The sequence below is a fragment of the Antechinus flavipes genome, chromosome 2, assembly GCF_016432865.1.
Source record: "Antechinus flavipes isolate AdamAnt ecotype Samford, QLD, Australia chromosome 2, AdamAnt_v2, whole genome shotgun sequence".
Classification (NCBI taxonomy): Eukaryota; Metazoa; Chordata; class Mammalia; order Dasyuromorphia; family Dasyuridae; genus Antechinus; species Antechinus flavipes.
The window spans coordinates 532,306,113-532,321,544 of record NC_067399.1 but is presented as its reverse complement, the minus strand read 5'-3'; the positions used below and the strand labels follow the sequence as shown (position 1 = coordinate 532,321,544).

The window sequence follows — 15,432 nt, the reverse complement described above, 5'->3', positions numbered from 1 at the left end:
AGAATTCTTCTTGGAAATTCCTTCAGAAACTGCTTAGAAGTCATATAAGAAAAAGTGTTTTGTTCCTCATTGGTCATCAAAATGGTATTTCCTAATTTTTCTAATTTCATAATAATTATTCCCAAAACTTAGGTCTGAAAGATTTGGGCGTAGTTCTAAAAATCAAGTCCATCATACAGAAAAAAAATATATACTCTTTTTGAAATACTCAAAATATAATGTTATTCTCTCAGGCAATCATTAAAACATTCAAAGATTGGGACTTTCAAGGCACATGACCAACAAAATAAAGAACTAAACATTTTCTCTTAAAATAACTTCTTTCAAAAATAGGAATTACATGCAAAAGATGAAATAATTTTAGCTGTTTACATTTGTGGGAGGGAATCCTGTTGAAGAATGTTTCTATGTGGGGAGGGACACAGGGTAATGGGCAATGAGGAGCTTGCAATGGGCATAATTTGTAAGGATCTGGTGTTTAGAGACACTGAGAGAACATAACAATATTGCTACCATGGACAGCATCATGCCACAAGAAAAAGGGAATCAGAGCTCCTGGGGGTAAATGACACCCACAGTAGCTGAATTCCAAGGATCCAGAAAGGAAATTGAATATCAAATGGATAAGAAAATGCTTATGAGAAGAACAAAAGTTAGTAATGCACTTAACAAACAGGGACCAAAAAAATCCTACCATGGAGTAATATCTTCTCTATCACATGCATGAACTGACATTTCTAGGAATGAGATACAACATTTAAAAAAAAGGCATTTGGTAACAAGATCAAGTCAAGAATCTCTTTATAAGAGGAAATTCAAAAAAAAAGAAACTTAGAAGCTTTAAATCCATAAGGAATACAGAGAATAAAGAAGGAATAAATAAATATAAGGTCTATGAATCAAAAAATAAATTCTAGAATAAATAGAAAGGCAATAAAAATAATGAAGAGGACAAGGTAAAAAATTCAAATAGTATTCTTAGCAATGTCAGCATTAGTGGGAGTAGGGTATAAGTCATCAGAAAAAAAAAAGACTATACAAATAAGTGTCCAAACTTATACAGATTTTAGTTTCCTCCATAGATAAAGGAAAACCAAAGAAAACAACTCCACTTAGTGAAAGCTAGTTATCAGTATTAAAAATCTCACTGAGACTGTCAGCTTTCAAACTATAGATGTGCATATCCTATGATAACTAGTTGAGATTAAAAAGGAATATGGTACTTTTTACTTAGGTTCATAATATTTAATATAATATAAGTGCTCATTTCTGTGTGTTGGGTGATGATTTTTTATAATGGTACAGTGGAAAAACTAATGACTTTAGCAGTCAAAGGACAGTCATCCAGATCCTACTTCTGATGTTTCCAACTATCTGACTACTGTGGTCTAAGACTGAACTAGCTGTTAGTAGCTTTGTTATTATGGTCAATTAAATGTATGGTTTAATTGTGATCAATTTTCTTGTGAATGGAACTCAAACTACATCTCCCAAATTTCATTTTCATATATTATTTTTAAATTGTATATAATAATTTAGATTTATGCCTATTAAATTTCATCTTATACATTTCAGTCCATTTGGCAAAAGCCTAAAATTCAGATTCTGGTATTTTTGCTATATTCTTCCCAACCCTACCTGGTTTAATCATTTTCTGATTTAATAATCATGATATCAATAATGTCTTCAGCTGCCATTAATAAAAATGTTGACCTGAATTGAGCCATAATCGTGGTTATATAATCCAAGTGTCAAGTGAGGCTGCTAAACTCCCCTATTCTTGGCAGTTGGACTGGATTCTAAATTGGGCATTGTCAATAATATCTTATCTGGCTTGTACCCTACCTAAAATATCTATCTGGGGAAAATATCACAATTTGGTTCAGTTTGATTTGCACTTAAGGGCATAAGATCAATTCCTGAAAATAACCCAGGTTTTCCATAATGAATACAAAGGTGATTAGTAATGTGCCCTTGGTTTCCTATAAATACCATTTTTTATTCACCTTCTCTTCCCCAAAAAGGCTTCTGTCTTAATCACCAAAAACTCATGCCTCTTCTACAGGATATATCCAAGAGAAGCCCCAGCAATCCAAGAGCATTACAACCTCTTGTGCTGTGTGTGGTACATTCAGGCTCTGCATTTCAGTCTCCTAACTGCTCCACCTATAGCTACATTTCAGCTGCTATCTATCTTTGTCACCTGCTGAGCACATTGTTGCTTCCATAGCTGTCTACTGATGCTATCACCATAGTGACTTACAGCCTTACAATTCCAAAGTCACACCCTAAGCAAGCCCTTCTTCACCTCCCAGTCTGCCACTTATTCACAATCTCTTCTCCCTCGTGTCCCTGTTTCTCTTCAACTGTCTTTTCCCTAATGTCTCTTTCTCTAAGCCAACACTGACCAATACAATCAGATCTTCTAAAACACTTGCTTTGAAATATTTTTAATTTGTTCCAGCATGATTGATATATTGGGGAGCATTTTGAGCATGACTCAAATAAGAAAATAATGGGAAAAAATGAACATTAGCTCACAAGCTTCAATCCTTCCAGTGCCCATTTCCATAAGCAAACTTTAGATATTTTTCAAGGGAAAATGATATTTGTTGTATATCTTCTTTTGTGGTAGAAGTCATAGGCAAAGAAGGGCTGGTGCTGCATATGAACTTCATTTTCCTCTCCAACCTTCCAATATAGCCAAGGCCTGTCCTGATCCAAAGTTATAGGTCACCAGAGGATGCCCTCTTGCCAATACCTGTGGTTTTTGCCACCCCAGGTGCAAATTGAGCCCCTGGCCATGTAGGTTGCCACTATTTATTATGATATTTATGTATTTCTTAACCAATTAACATGTAGAGAACTCTGACAGTGTTTTTACTAGGTTCCTATCTATTATAATATACCACTGATGAAATTTTTGAGTGTTGCACCCCCTAACACTGTATTTTCCATAAGACCTGTAGTTTTTACTGTGCAACTTTTCAGCTTGGTGATTCTTAGAAATGAATATATCTATTATAACAGAATTAGATATTATATCACATAGATAGATAACAGAATTAATTTGATTTCTGACATGTACCTTGAGAAATTCTTTTTCTACATGTCTATGCCTGATACTCTGTTTTTCTACCTTCCTGCCCACTCTCCAATTAGAAAGGAATAGGAAGGGGGGAAGAAAGACAGGAAAGAATTTTTGTCTACTATGGTTAGAGTTTTGTCCATTTTTAGAAGCCAATCCTGAATTCTTTTGTTAAAGCATTTTATATCTGAGGGTGTATGTAAAGTAAAATTGTTCTCAGAGTAACTTCAACTTTAGAAGAAAGTCGATTACACTCATATTTCATGTAAGATCTATCTATAGATATCTCTGGAAATTCCTTGAAAAAAAGTTTGATTTTTTTTGGTTTGTTTTATTTTATTTTCCTAGACTGGTAGAATATTAGGGCTAAAAGGGGACACAAAGATGCTGTAGACTAAGTTAGTTCTTTCATTGCAATGGAAAATTCACTAGACTTAGAATCAGGAAGATGTGGTTGGATTGGTTATATTGGTTATATAACACTGGACAAATCACTTAACTTCTCTAGAGCTTAATTTATTCATCTGTAAAATAATAGTTAGACTTGATGGTTTCTAAGGTCCCTTGAAGCTTTATATCTAAGATCTAAAACTATGAAACTAAACCTATGAAACTAAAATTCTTGTGGCTTGGACATTCAAGTTCTTCCCTTCCACTCTATAATTGGGCTCTCTATAGGAAGCAATACTTTGGCTTTCTCTCAATGGCAGATTTAAATAGTTAGAGATGTTGTATGAAAACAAGATTAAAGCAATCCAGGGATGTGCTCGCACATACATACACACATATTTATACCAGTTTTCCTCCCCTGTTAATGCCTCACTCTTATCAATTACTTCAACAACTATTTAAGGATTTTTTGTGATGGTATTCATTCATTCAAAAAATATTTATTAAGCACCAACTAAGAGCATGTTGAACCCTATTCTCAGGAAAAGAAACAAGACTTTAAAACACAACTCTCCCTCTATACCATTGACCACTATATCCCCATAAAACCTAGCAATCCTTTTGCAAATGATCTTTCAATATTCAACACAGACAGGGTTTTATAGTCATTAAAACAGAGCATCAGGGCTCACTTCAGGATTGTCTCCTCATGCATCTTATTAAAGGGGAAAAAAATTCATCCTTTCTTGACCCAAATTCAATGCCCACATGGCCTGTTTCTGTTCAAATGTTTCTTTGATCTTAGCAGGATAGTTTACCTCTGAATCCAATACCTGAAAAAATAAGCTCTCTCTGAAATGAATATCCATACATTTTCTCTACATCTATTCTCTACAGAGAGGATAAAAAATTATCTATTATTGAATGAGAAAAAAATAATTACTGTGGTTTTTTCAATGACATTATCAAATTACATGATTTCTTTCTTCAAATTACATAATTTCTTTCACCTTGACCATCCAGAAAGAAGGAAACAGACCTCTGAAGAATCTAAAAGACACGGGAAATTATTTCAGCTGCCAGCTGCGAAAGTCAGAAGTTACAGGGATGATTCCTTAAGCAGGATTACCTGCAGGTGACAGCTGGGAAAAACTAGATGGACTTTGAAAATAAGTTTGCTTGAAGTAATAGGATGGCAAAGAAACCCAAGTGGGGCTTGATTCCAAAATAAGCATTCTTGAGATTGGATGGAAAGCAGAAAGCTGGGGGGGACATTTCGCAGCCAGTGTTTCTGATAAAGATCTCTTTTCTAAAATATATAGAGAACAAAATCAAATTTATAAGAATACAAAGGATTTCCCAATAGATAAATGATCAAAGGATATGAACAGGCAGTTTCAGATGAAGAAATTAAAGCTATTTCTAGTCATATGAAAAAATATTCTAAATCACTATTGATTAGAGAAATGCAAATTAAAACAACTCCGAAGTACCACTATACACCTCTCGAATTGGCTAACATGACAGGAAAAGGTAATGATAAAAGTTGGAGGAGATGTGGGAAAATTGGGACATTGATATATTGTTGGTGGAACTGAAGGGATCCAACCATTCTGGAGAGCAATTTGGAACTAAGTCCAAAGGGTTATCAAACTGTGAATACCTTTTGATCCAGCAGTGTCTCTACTGAGCCTGTATCCCAAAGAGATCATAAAAAAGGGGAAAGGATTCATATGTGCAAAAATGTTTGTAGTAGCGCTTTTAGTAGTGACAAGGAACTAGAAACTGAGATGTCCATCACGTGGGGAATGGCTGAATAAGGTATAGAATATGAATATTATGGAATATTATTTGCCATAAGAAATGATAAGAAGGATGATTTCTCAAAAGCCTAGAGGGATTTACATGAACTGATGCTAAGTGAAGTGAGTAGGACCAAGAGAACATTGTACACAGCAAAAATAAGATTATGTGATGATCAATTGTGATAGACTTGGCTCTTTTCAACAGGATAATTCAGGTCAATTCCAATAGACTGTGATGGAAAGAGCCATTTGTATCCAGAGAGACAATTATGAAGACTGAATGTGAATCACAACATAGTATTTTCATTATTTTTGTTGTTGTTTGCTTTTTTTTCTTTCTCATTTTTTCCTTTTTGATCTTATTTTTCTTGCGTAGCATGATAAATATGGAAATATGTTTAGAAGAATTACATATATATATATATATATATATATATAGAGAGAGAGAGAGAGAGAGAGAGAGAGAGAGAGAGAGAGAGAGAGAGAGAGAGAAAGAGAAAGAGAGAGAGAGTGTCTAGGGCAGGGAGTGGGGGAAAGGAAGGAGAAAAAGATTGGAAAACAAGGTTTTGCAAGAATGAATGTTGAAAACTATCTTTGTATGTATCTTGAAAATAAAAGGCTGTTAAAAAAGAAAAATGATTCCACAGAGATCATAAAAAAGGGAAAGGATCCATATATACAAAAATATTTATAGCAGCTCTTTCTATGTTAGCAAAGAATTAAAAACTGAGGGCATGTCCATCAATTGGGGAATAACTGACCAAATTGGGGTACATGAAGGTCATTCTATTAAACTCTAAGAAATAATGAACAGTTAGATTTCAGAAAAACCTGGAAAGACTTATATGAACTGACACTGAGTGAATTGAGCAAAACCAGAACATTGTACACAGTCACAGCAACATTATATAGTAATTGACTATCATAGAATTAGCTCCTCTCAGCAATATGATCCAAGACAATTTCAAAAAATTTGTAATGGAAAATGCCATCCACAACAAGAGAAAAACTGAATGCATATTGAAACATGAGAAATGCAAATTAAAACAACTCCGAGGTACCACTATACATTTTTCATTTTTTTATTTGTTTTTTTTTTTTTTTTGCTTTTTTCTCGTGTTTTTTTTTCCCTTTTGTACTAATTCTTCCTTTACAACATGACTAATATGGAAATTGGGAAAGGGGACTGAAAAAACAATTTGCCAAAATATCACAAAAATGAAATGTTGAAAACTATCTTAATTTATAATTGAGAAAAAATAAAATACTATTAAGTGCTAGATAAAAATAAGCATTCTTGATTTTGAATATGTCAGATATTGGAAAAGCAATGAAGCTTATCAGCAAAGTGGTATGAAGAGGGCAAGAGTACATCTTCACAGTACCTCACATAGAACTAATCGTTCCCAGGAACTATTTGCAAGGAAGCTTGACAGCTAGCCTCGGAGCCAAGAAGAGCTGAGTTCAAGTGTCTCCTATGACACCTATTGACTATGTAACCCTAAAAAAATCACATAAATTTCCAGTGCCCTAAACCAGTGGGGTCAAACTCAAATGGAATTGGGGGCATTACTCCATATGGATTCTTAAAGCTCACTTACTTAGTTTTAAAATGTAAGATTGTCTATGTTTTATTGTATGCTGATTTATTTTGCTAAATATTTCCCAATTCCATTTTAATCTAATTCTCAAGTCTGACAGCTGTGCTCTAAGCAATTCTCTAAGGTAAGAGTTTTTAACCTTTTTTATTGTAGGTCCTTTTAGCCATCTAGTTAAATCTATGAACTTTTCTCAGAATAATGTTTTTTACAATGAATAAACTAAAATAATTAGGATTGCAAAGGAAATCAATTATACAGAAATATAGTTACCAAAATATTTTAAAATAAAAACATACAAGACCCCAAATTAAGAATCCCTATTTAAAATTACAAATGGCAGAGAAGGTATAGATGCCTGAATTGACAAAGGAAGTTTCCTAACTAGCGAATTCCCTCTATCAGTGAAATTTTAGGTCCAGTTCCCCATCCTTATTTAAGAGGCAGCAGTAGTTTCACAACTGATATTAATAATAGAGTGTTTGAAAATTGGCCTAGATCTTGAAGGGGAATGGACTGTGAACCTAGTGTTTGTGGTCAGTGAGTAAATCAGTAGTCGTGTGTGGAGAAAGAATAAAGCCACATGTGACAGTTAATGTGACATAAGAAAAATAAGTTAATTGTATGGGAGGCAAAAGAAATGCAAGAAGCTGACCAGCATTAACTGCAATGAGTTCTGGTCTAAAAGGATAATGCAGTGTCCAGTGTCCTAGTGTCCCCCTGTATAACATAAACATCAGTAAAAAGGAACAGTGATCAGAAGCTAGCCCTCATGTATATCAGTGCAACACTTTCTGAGCTCTTTCTGAATTATTGTAGGGAAGAATGTGCCCATGATGACTTCCCAAAAGACATACTTCAAAGTCTAATAATTGGACTAAAATTTGATTAAGTAAAGCTTATTATTGAGGAAAAAGATCTTTAATTATATCATAACTTATGTTTATATTTTAAATGTACTTATAAATGTATATTTATTTATAATGTATATTTTAGACATTATAAGCATAATTTTAAATGTGTCTAAGGTTTAGGGACTAAACCAGTGATTTTATCAAAATAGTGATTGCTCAGATGAGAAAATTACTTTCATCAATTCTGATCAGCATTTTTACTGTAATATATAATGTTAGAAAGTTGCCTAGGACACCATCTTGCCCAAGGTCACATAGACAGTATGTGTCACAGGCAACTGGAATGGTGAAGAGAGGCAGGCCTTGAGCCAAGAAGATTAGGTTTAAGTGACATTTCCAACATTTTACCTTTATTTCTTTTAAACTCAGAACTGGGCAATATTGCTCAAATTCAGCTATTTAAAAAAATTATGATAGCTCATATCTTTAGAGTGCTTTGAGGTTTACAAAACATTTTTTCTCATAAAAGCCTTAAAGGGTAAGTAATGTATGTATTATCTCCATGTTACAGATGAAGAAACTGAAAAAAAAGATTAGTGGACTTGCTGTAGTCAGTGTTAGATACCAGACTCAAACTCACATTCTTTCCCATTATACAAAATATTTTTCTATAAATACGATCTCAAAAACTTAAGGATATAAACCTGATGGACTTTGATAGAGAATCACTTTAAGAATCTCAGGAAAAACTTGAGTCTTGCAAGTTAGAACAAGGATCTCTTACCCCACTAAGTTAGTCAGATTTCAGACTCAGTTCTTCTGAGCCAAATAAACTTAATGAGAGTTGAAATTGCAAAGCAAAAGCAATAAGTGATAGTCAACATCACAATATTATAAGTAAAGTATTCTATTACGCCACCATTTGTACTTGTATTATTCATTTTCTCCAATATCTCACATGTCAGCCCTCTGGATACAGCTCTGTAAAACAGCACATTCATTCCTTACTCATTTATATATTAATAGTGGGATAGTCATGTGTGTCTTACCAGCACAATTTATTAAAATGCATTGACAACAGGGAAAGTTGGAGGATTAGTCAGAGAACCTGACGATTGTACAGCACTCATTCTTAAACGCACTTATCCACAGGCACCTTCTCATTCTTGATACTAAGAGCTTCGATCCAACACAATAAACCCAACACTCATCAGATGGCACAGGGTGTGCCAACTATAACAAGAGCACATTTAAGAACATTTTATCAAGTATACTTGTACACACACACACACACACACACACACACACAGAGTTATATATGACAGATGATGCCCCGTATGAATAAAAATGACTAGGCTCTAGATGCCTTGTCTCTCTATAACTTTGATCAGCAAATATCTCTCAACACATAGTGAGTAATGACAAGATAAAATCCAAATATTCAAGTTTCCAGATAAGTCTAAACAAAGTTGGCAAAAGTTCCCCAAAATCGGCTTTTCACATGCAAATAGATTCACAGAGAATTTTGACTACTTACCTCTCTCCTATATGAAACTCCCAAAGTTCCATGGCTAAACCTTTCAGTGTGTTAAGATCTAGACTAGGAAACATATCTCTGCTTGTGAATAAAGATTTTTATTGGTGTGGAACTCAAGCCATACCCCAACAGGTAGGAAATATCAGTAAAGAAATACCAGGTAGGAAATTGCCTTCCCTTTTTTGGGAGGAGGGATTATCTGTGATTTCATTTATACTGGAATACTAAACCCCTCTACCATTCCAGGTGAACAGCTCATATGTAACTTAATGAGGAAGCCTGGAATAGCAGATAAAAATGGTGAACTTGGAGTCAAAAACAGATTCCCATTGTATAACATAAGCTAGTGACAACTTCTTAGCGTTCTAGGCAATTCTCTAAGACTTAAGTTGCACAGAAGGTACAGACCTGCCCTGGGTCCATTGCTGTACTCCAAACCAATGAAATCAGAGGTCCAGGTCTCTGTCCCTAAACCTGGAAAGCCACATCAAGAATGATGACTTATTCAGAATGGCACAGCTGGGATGTATCAGAGACAAGACTTGAATTCAGGTTGTTCTGGCTCTTGAGTCAGACCTAAAGCCATGATGCTATTTGGCTTCTCTTTCTAAGATTGTAATAGCTCAAAATGATAGAGCACTTTAAGATTTGCAAAGTAGTTTACCTATATTATTTCAATTGAGCAACAACATAACCCTTAGAAGTAGGCACTCTTATTATTCTCCCTTTACAGATGGTGAAATTAGTCCCAGAGAACTGAAGTCACTTTCTCAGGGTTACACAACAATTAAGGGTTCTGAAGCAGAAATCCAATCTAGGTTTTCTGGATCTCAACTCCAACACTTTATCCATTATGCCACACTGCTCCACTAAACTGCAGATTAAATGTTGACCTGCATTTGTGAAAGAAATTCCCACACCAGGCATAGGAAGGAAGGAAGGAAGGAAGGAAGGAAGGAAGGAAGGAAGGAAGGAAGGAAGGAAGGAAGGAAGGAAGGAAGGAAGGAAGGAAGGAAGGAAGGAAGGAAGGAAGGAAAGAAGAGAAAGAGGGAGGGAAGGAAGGAGGGAGGAAGGAAGGAAGGAAGGAAGAGAGGGAGAGAGGGAGGGAGGGAGGAAGTGAGGGAGGGAGGAAGAGAGGCAAATACACTAGTATGTTTACCTCTTCCAGTTTGTTTTGAAATCCATTCAAATATAATCCCCATTCAGAGGTACAGCCATATTTTCATTCTAAAACTAATTTGATTCTAAGATTGGTCTGCTCTCTAGGCAAGGAAACACACACACACACACACACACACACACACACACACACACTCCTTTGTTTTGTCTTTGGGAGCAAGTTGCATTATCCCTCAGTCTCAGACATCCAGGATGATCACATAGTCCGTTATTTTTAACTCCCTACACTCACCTCCACATCTAATCAGAAGCCAAGTGCTAGTGATTCCACCTTTGTTGCACCTCTTGTAAATAAATACACCCTTCTCTGCTCTGATACTGCCAGTGGCATTCAGTTGGTGTTCCATCCTCAAATCTCTCCCCATTCCTGTCCATCTTCCATTCAGGAGTCAAACTTGATCCTTCTAACAGGTAGATCTGACTTCAATACCCCTCATCCTATTCAGTAAATCTGGTGGCTTCCTATTACCTCTAGAATCAAATGTAAAAGCCTTTTTTGGGCTTTCAAGTCCATGATAATCTGCCCCACCTCACTTTTGCAATTTGCTAATAATACCTTTCTACTCTCTATGTGTTCTTCCTTGCTATTTCTCCCCCATCTTCCAAATTGTGCATTTTCTCTGCCTGTCCCTCATAACTGAGATTCTCTCTATTTCCTTTCCTTCCTGATTTCCTTCAAGTCAGGCTTTCTGGAGGAAGCCTTTCCCTGTGCTCTTTAACACTGGTTTCCTCCCTCTGAAACTGTCTCCAATTTATCCTGGTATATCTTGTTTATACATAGTTTGCATGCTGTCTTACCACATTAGACTGTGAGGTTCTGTAAGAAGGGACTTTTGTTTGCCTTTCTTTGTATCCCTAATACTTAGTAGTACTTCCTAAGCCCCTATATTTGATAAATGTTTGCTGACTTTCTTTAAGAATGTTTTTGTGAACAGGGCTGATATTATAAGAAAATGAAGTCAACTTTCTGCTACCTACTCGGTGTGATCTGAGAAGCATCAAAATGTCCTAGTACACTCTGCTGGTCTTCCTTACCATTCCCTCTCTACCTATATGTTACATCAGAAAAAGCTCTAACTCTGGACCTGGGTTTAAATTTCTACCAGTAAGTATCAGGATAGATCTCAGTTTCCTTACTATAAAATGAAAGTTCTAGATGATCCCCAAGTTCCCTTCTAGTTCTATAGAATCTTATGATCATTTCCTAAGGGCTTCTTAAGGAGTTATTCTACATACATACCTGCACGCACACACACACACACACACATATCCCTTTTTGATACAAGTGTTACCTGAAGCCACCTTCCTTAATATTATGAGCCTTAAAGAGGAAGCATTGCGTAGTGGAAAGAGCTTTGGACTTAGAGGATGGGCCTTCCCTCTAAGGTCCTTTCAGCTGTAATATCTAGGATCCTCAAAGGTGAGTCTCATCTTTTGACTACACACAGCCTTATGGATCACAGTCACCTGCCTTAATGCCTTTAAACTCAGCATCACTACTTTATACATAGAATATATGTATGTGTACATGTGTGTGGTACATATACATATGTGTATGTGTGTGTATATATATATCCTCCAGACCTCAATACAGTCAAAAACATTACCATTTTCACATTCAGCCACTGATAGTAATTCAATTGAGACAGAAAAAACTGCTCTGTTAAAAGGAAAAGCTACTGTGTATCAACCACACAGGTACCCAAGCATGATGAGATCCAATTTCCAGCTCTTCTTCATCCTTTTCTCCTCCATCCTCAGCCACCCAGTGCTCTCCCTCTCTCAGCCCCTGGTCCTTGAAGAAACTCTCCAGGCATAGCCCCTGGGTTCAGGCCAAAAGTGCTCTTCAGGCAACTTCCTGGCATCCTAAGGGACTTTTTCCTCTTCTCCCTGGGTCCCCCATATTCAAAAATTCAGCTGAGATCAATTATTCAATCTGTTCCCTTCCAACTAATTCTCCAATTAATAAAAAGAAAGGCAACACTCCAGTTTCTGGTTTTTTTTTTTTTTTTATCAGCTTTTTTTTTTACTTCTGACCCTTTTACACTCCTATTCCCTTCAATCCATTTTTATCCTATCACAGAGGAGCAATATCCACATTTTCCACATTTAATGCTCAAGCCAGCTTTCATCTCCAGCAAGCCAGCACATATCTATAATGTATGCAATAGAGTAGGGAGCTATTCATTACATTACATTTTAACTAGGTTAAAACATTAAGTTATCTGGGATGGTTAGGACATTAGTCTGACAATGTTATTAACCAAATGAATCAGATGAACCATCAGGGTTAAAGAAATAATAAAAGCAAGTATGCATTCAGGACAGAGTTCCAGAGACATCAGAGATAGAGAAAGGAATTGTATTTACATAGCAATCATTGATTTGCCTCAGTATTAGGCAAGCCTGTAGGGAAAGAGGTGTTTCCCTGCATAAGTAACACCTGGAGAAAGTGAAGATGTTGCAAGACATTGTGCAAGTAAATAACAGATTTGGTAGAATCTAAGCATAGTCCAATGCTGCTAGTCTAATCCACACCAGAAAGGCAAGAAGTGTGTTCAGAGTCTTATTGTTTAAATTGCCAGTGGCATTCCTGAAACTTCCCCAGCTTAACCAGATGCATCACAGAAGAGAACTTAGGGAAACTGTCAATGCAGAGTCTATCCAACTGGTCGTTAGGGAATCTTTTTTACAAGAAAGGAGATCTGAAATAAGTTCTCTCTGTATGTGGGGAGAGGGTGGAGAGAGAAAACCCATCTCAGTGGATATGAATAAGTGAATGGATGTAGTGAATAGATAATTGGTGGAACTGCTTTATGCTGCATTAATGGTATGATTTTAACAAGGAGTAAAAGTGAAATCTGCACCACTGCTGATCTTATTCATTCTAGATATTACTGTTTGGGGAAAGTTCTTACTACAGTTACCTGCTAAGAAAAAGGTGCGGGATCCAGTAAAGACATCTAGCAGAATTATTTTATTTATATTGTTATCTAGATAAGAACAGGGCCCTGGGAAAACTCGGAAGGAATGGAGGAGAGAGAAATAAGAGTCTGGGGGATGATGTTTGTGTTTCAATATTGTGGGATCCTATAGCCTAAGAAATTCGTCATAGGGGAGCACCCAAGATAATTCTTTTTGGACTTCACAATTTTGCCGTTCTAGCGACCAGTTTTGCCTCCCGGTCTTACATAAAGAAAAATATTTTTAATTTGTATTTCACTAGGCTGCTCTCTCCACCCTATTCTAGGCACTGAAGTAGCATGATAATTGAGACGCTGAGGACTAGTCCTTAGCAAATGGCCAAGAGGGCTGTGAAAGGCTGAGCTTGGGGTAGGAGGGGAGAAGGAAGTCCGTGACTACACAGAGCAACAAAAACAAAGACAGAGAGCCATCCTCAGACTCACCACGTCCATGATTTGCAGGAGGCTCAGTGAGAAGTAGACTGTGAGCGGCTGGGAGTCGTTGGCGACCGGTCTTTCCAAGGGGTTGTAATTCTTGAGCAGTTCCTTATAGAGCTTCCTCTGGAACTCGCCTTGCAGAGATGCTTCAATAGACGGGGAACTAGTTAGGCCGCTCAGAGTCGGCCAGGCAGGGACACTGCACCCCCATTCTCCGCTGCCCGGGAGCCCCAACTGCGTCCGTGTAGCCGCTCCTCCCGCTCCTCTCCCCCCTTCGCCCAGCACTCACATGTCTCCAGAAAAGGAGAAACCTGGAGTGGGGAAGCCCAGGAACCCGCTCCCTTTCCGCTTCCAGGTCTGCCTTTCAGCGTGAGAGTCTACGGGGCATCCCGACCTTCTGCCCATCCTCCCGCCCTCGGGCTAGACCCCGACCCAGGACAGTGGATTCGGGGAGTAGGGGGGTCCCGCCACCATGCCCTCCACTCCACACCCTAATTCCGCAACCCCAAGCACTGAAGGAGAGGGGTCCCTGCCGGTACCAAGCAGAACGCTGGACAGCGCAGGGGCACCGCCCCCCACCGTTCCCCTCACCCTTCCAACGCTACGGGATCTCCAAGCCCAGTTATCGCTTGGGAAGGGAGGAGCAGAGGGCGGGGAGACCACGAGCGCTGCTTTACCGTGAAGGAGTGAAGCCGCCACCACCAGCCACACACTCCCCTGCTGGCGGCTCATTCTGAGGTCCCCCGCAACCTCCCCCGCTCCAAGTCCAGCTACAAAGTTGAGCACAGCCCCCCTGCGAAGAGCCGAGCAGCCGGGTCCCGCGGGCTCCTGTCTCCAGCGGGAGCAGCAGCTGCCGCGCTGCCCTTGTCCGCCGCCCGGCTCTCCGTCACTTGCTTGCTCCCTCCCTCCCCGAGCTCCTGTCCCTCCCTCGCTGCCACCCCGGTTTCGCTCCTTCCTTTAAAGAGGAGGCAGCCCTGACAGTAGCCGGCAGCGCCGAAACGCCCCCCGCTCCGCCCCGCAAGCTCTCCACGTGACGGGATCCCCTCCGCTCCCGCCCACCCCCAAGATTTCACTCACTCCGGCAGCCAGAGGGAGAAGGTGGGGAGCCGGGTGCAAGGATTATGAGAAGGCAGAGCTTGCCCGGAGAACTGCAGTTGACAGGCAAGGATGGAACACCCCAGCCGGCATGCCCAGAGATTTGTGACTCTCCTGCCAACTCACGGTTACGGTCCGCATTTCACCCTGCCCTTCCTCAAACCCTCAGACCACCTAGAATTCCCTCAGTCCCAAATCCCCCTCCTTTCCTTTCTCTGACCCCTGTTCAACCTCACACCCTCCCTTATTTCAGTCCTCAACCACCAAGATGTTGAACAGAAATGAATGTTTTCTGAATTGCCTACCATTTTCCCAGTCTCCAATTTTTCCATATTCAGAGAAGTTTGATGGGTTCCGTGCTAATTACAAGAATATGGGTCGCTCTACTAGAGTGATTCCAGCTTGGTTCTGGAAGTCTTAAAATTAAATAATTTAATTTAAAAATGCATAATCTAGTGTGGACTCAAAATTCTAATTCATTTTCA

The 15,432-nt window shown here is 38.4% G+C and overlaps 1 protein-coding gene across 1 annotated transcript in view; it reads right to left on the bottom strand.

The window, feature by feature from the left end:
- Positions 1-14,675, bottom strand: part of CHRNA7 (cholinergic receptor nicotinic alpha 7 subunit) — a 193,977-nt gene extending 179,302 nt beyond the window's left edge. Inside the window, exons 1-2 of the mRNA XM_051980748.1 lie at positions 14,530-14,675; positions 13,859-13,998 (exon numbers count right to left, since the gene is read on the bottom strand). Of these exons, the coding sequence (XP_051836708.1) occupies positions 13,859-13,998; positions 14,530-14,584 (195 nt within the window). The 5' untranslated portion in view covers positions 14,585-14,675. The remainder of the gene's footprint in view (positions 1-13,858; positions 13,999-14,529) is intronic.
- Positions 14,676-15,432: the final 757 nt, after the last annotated feature.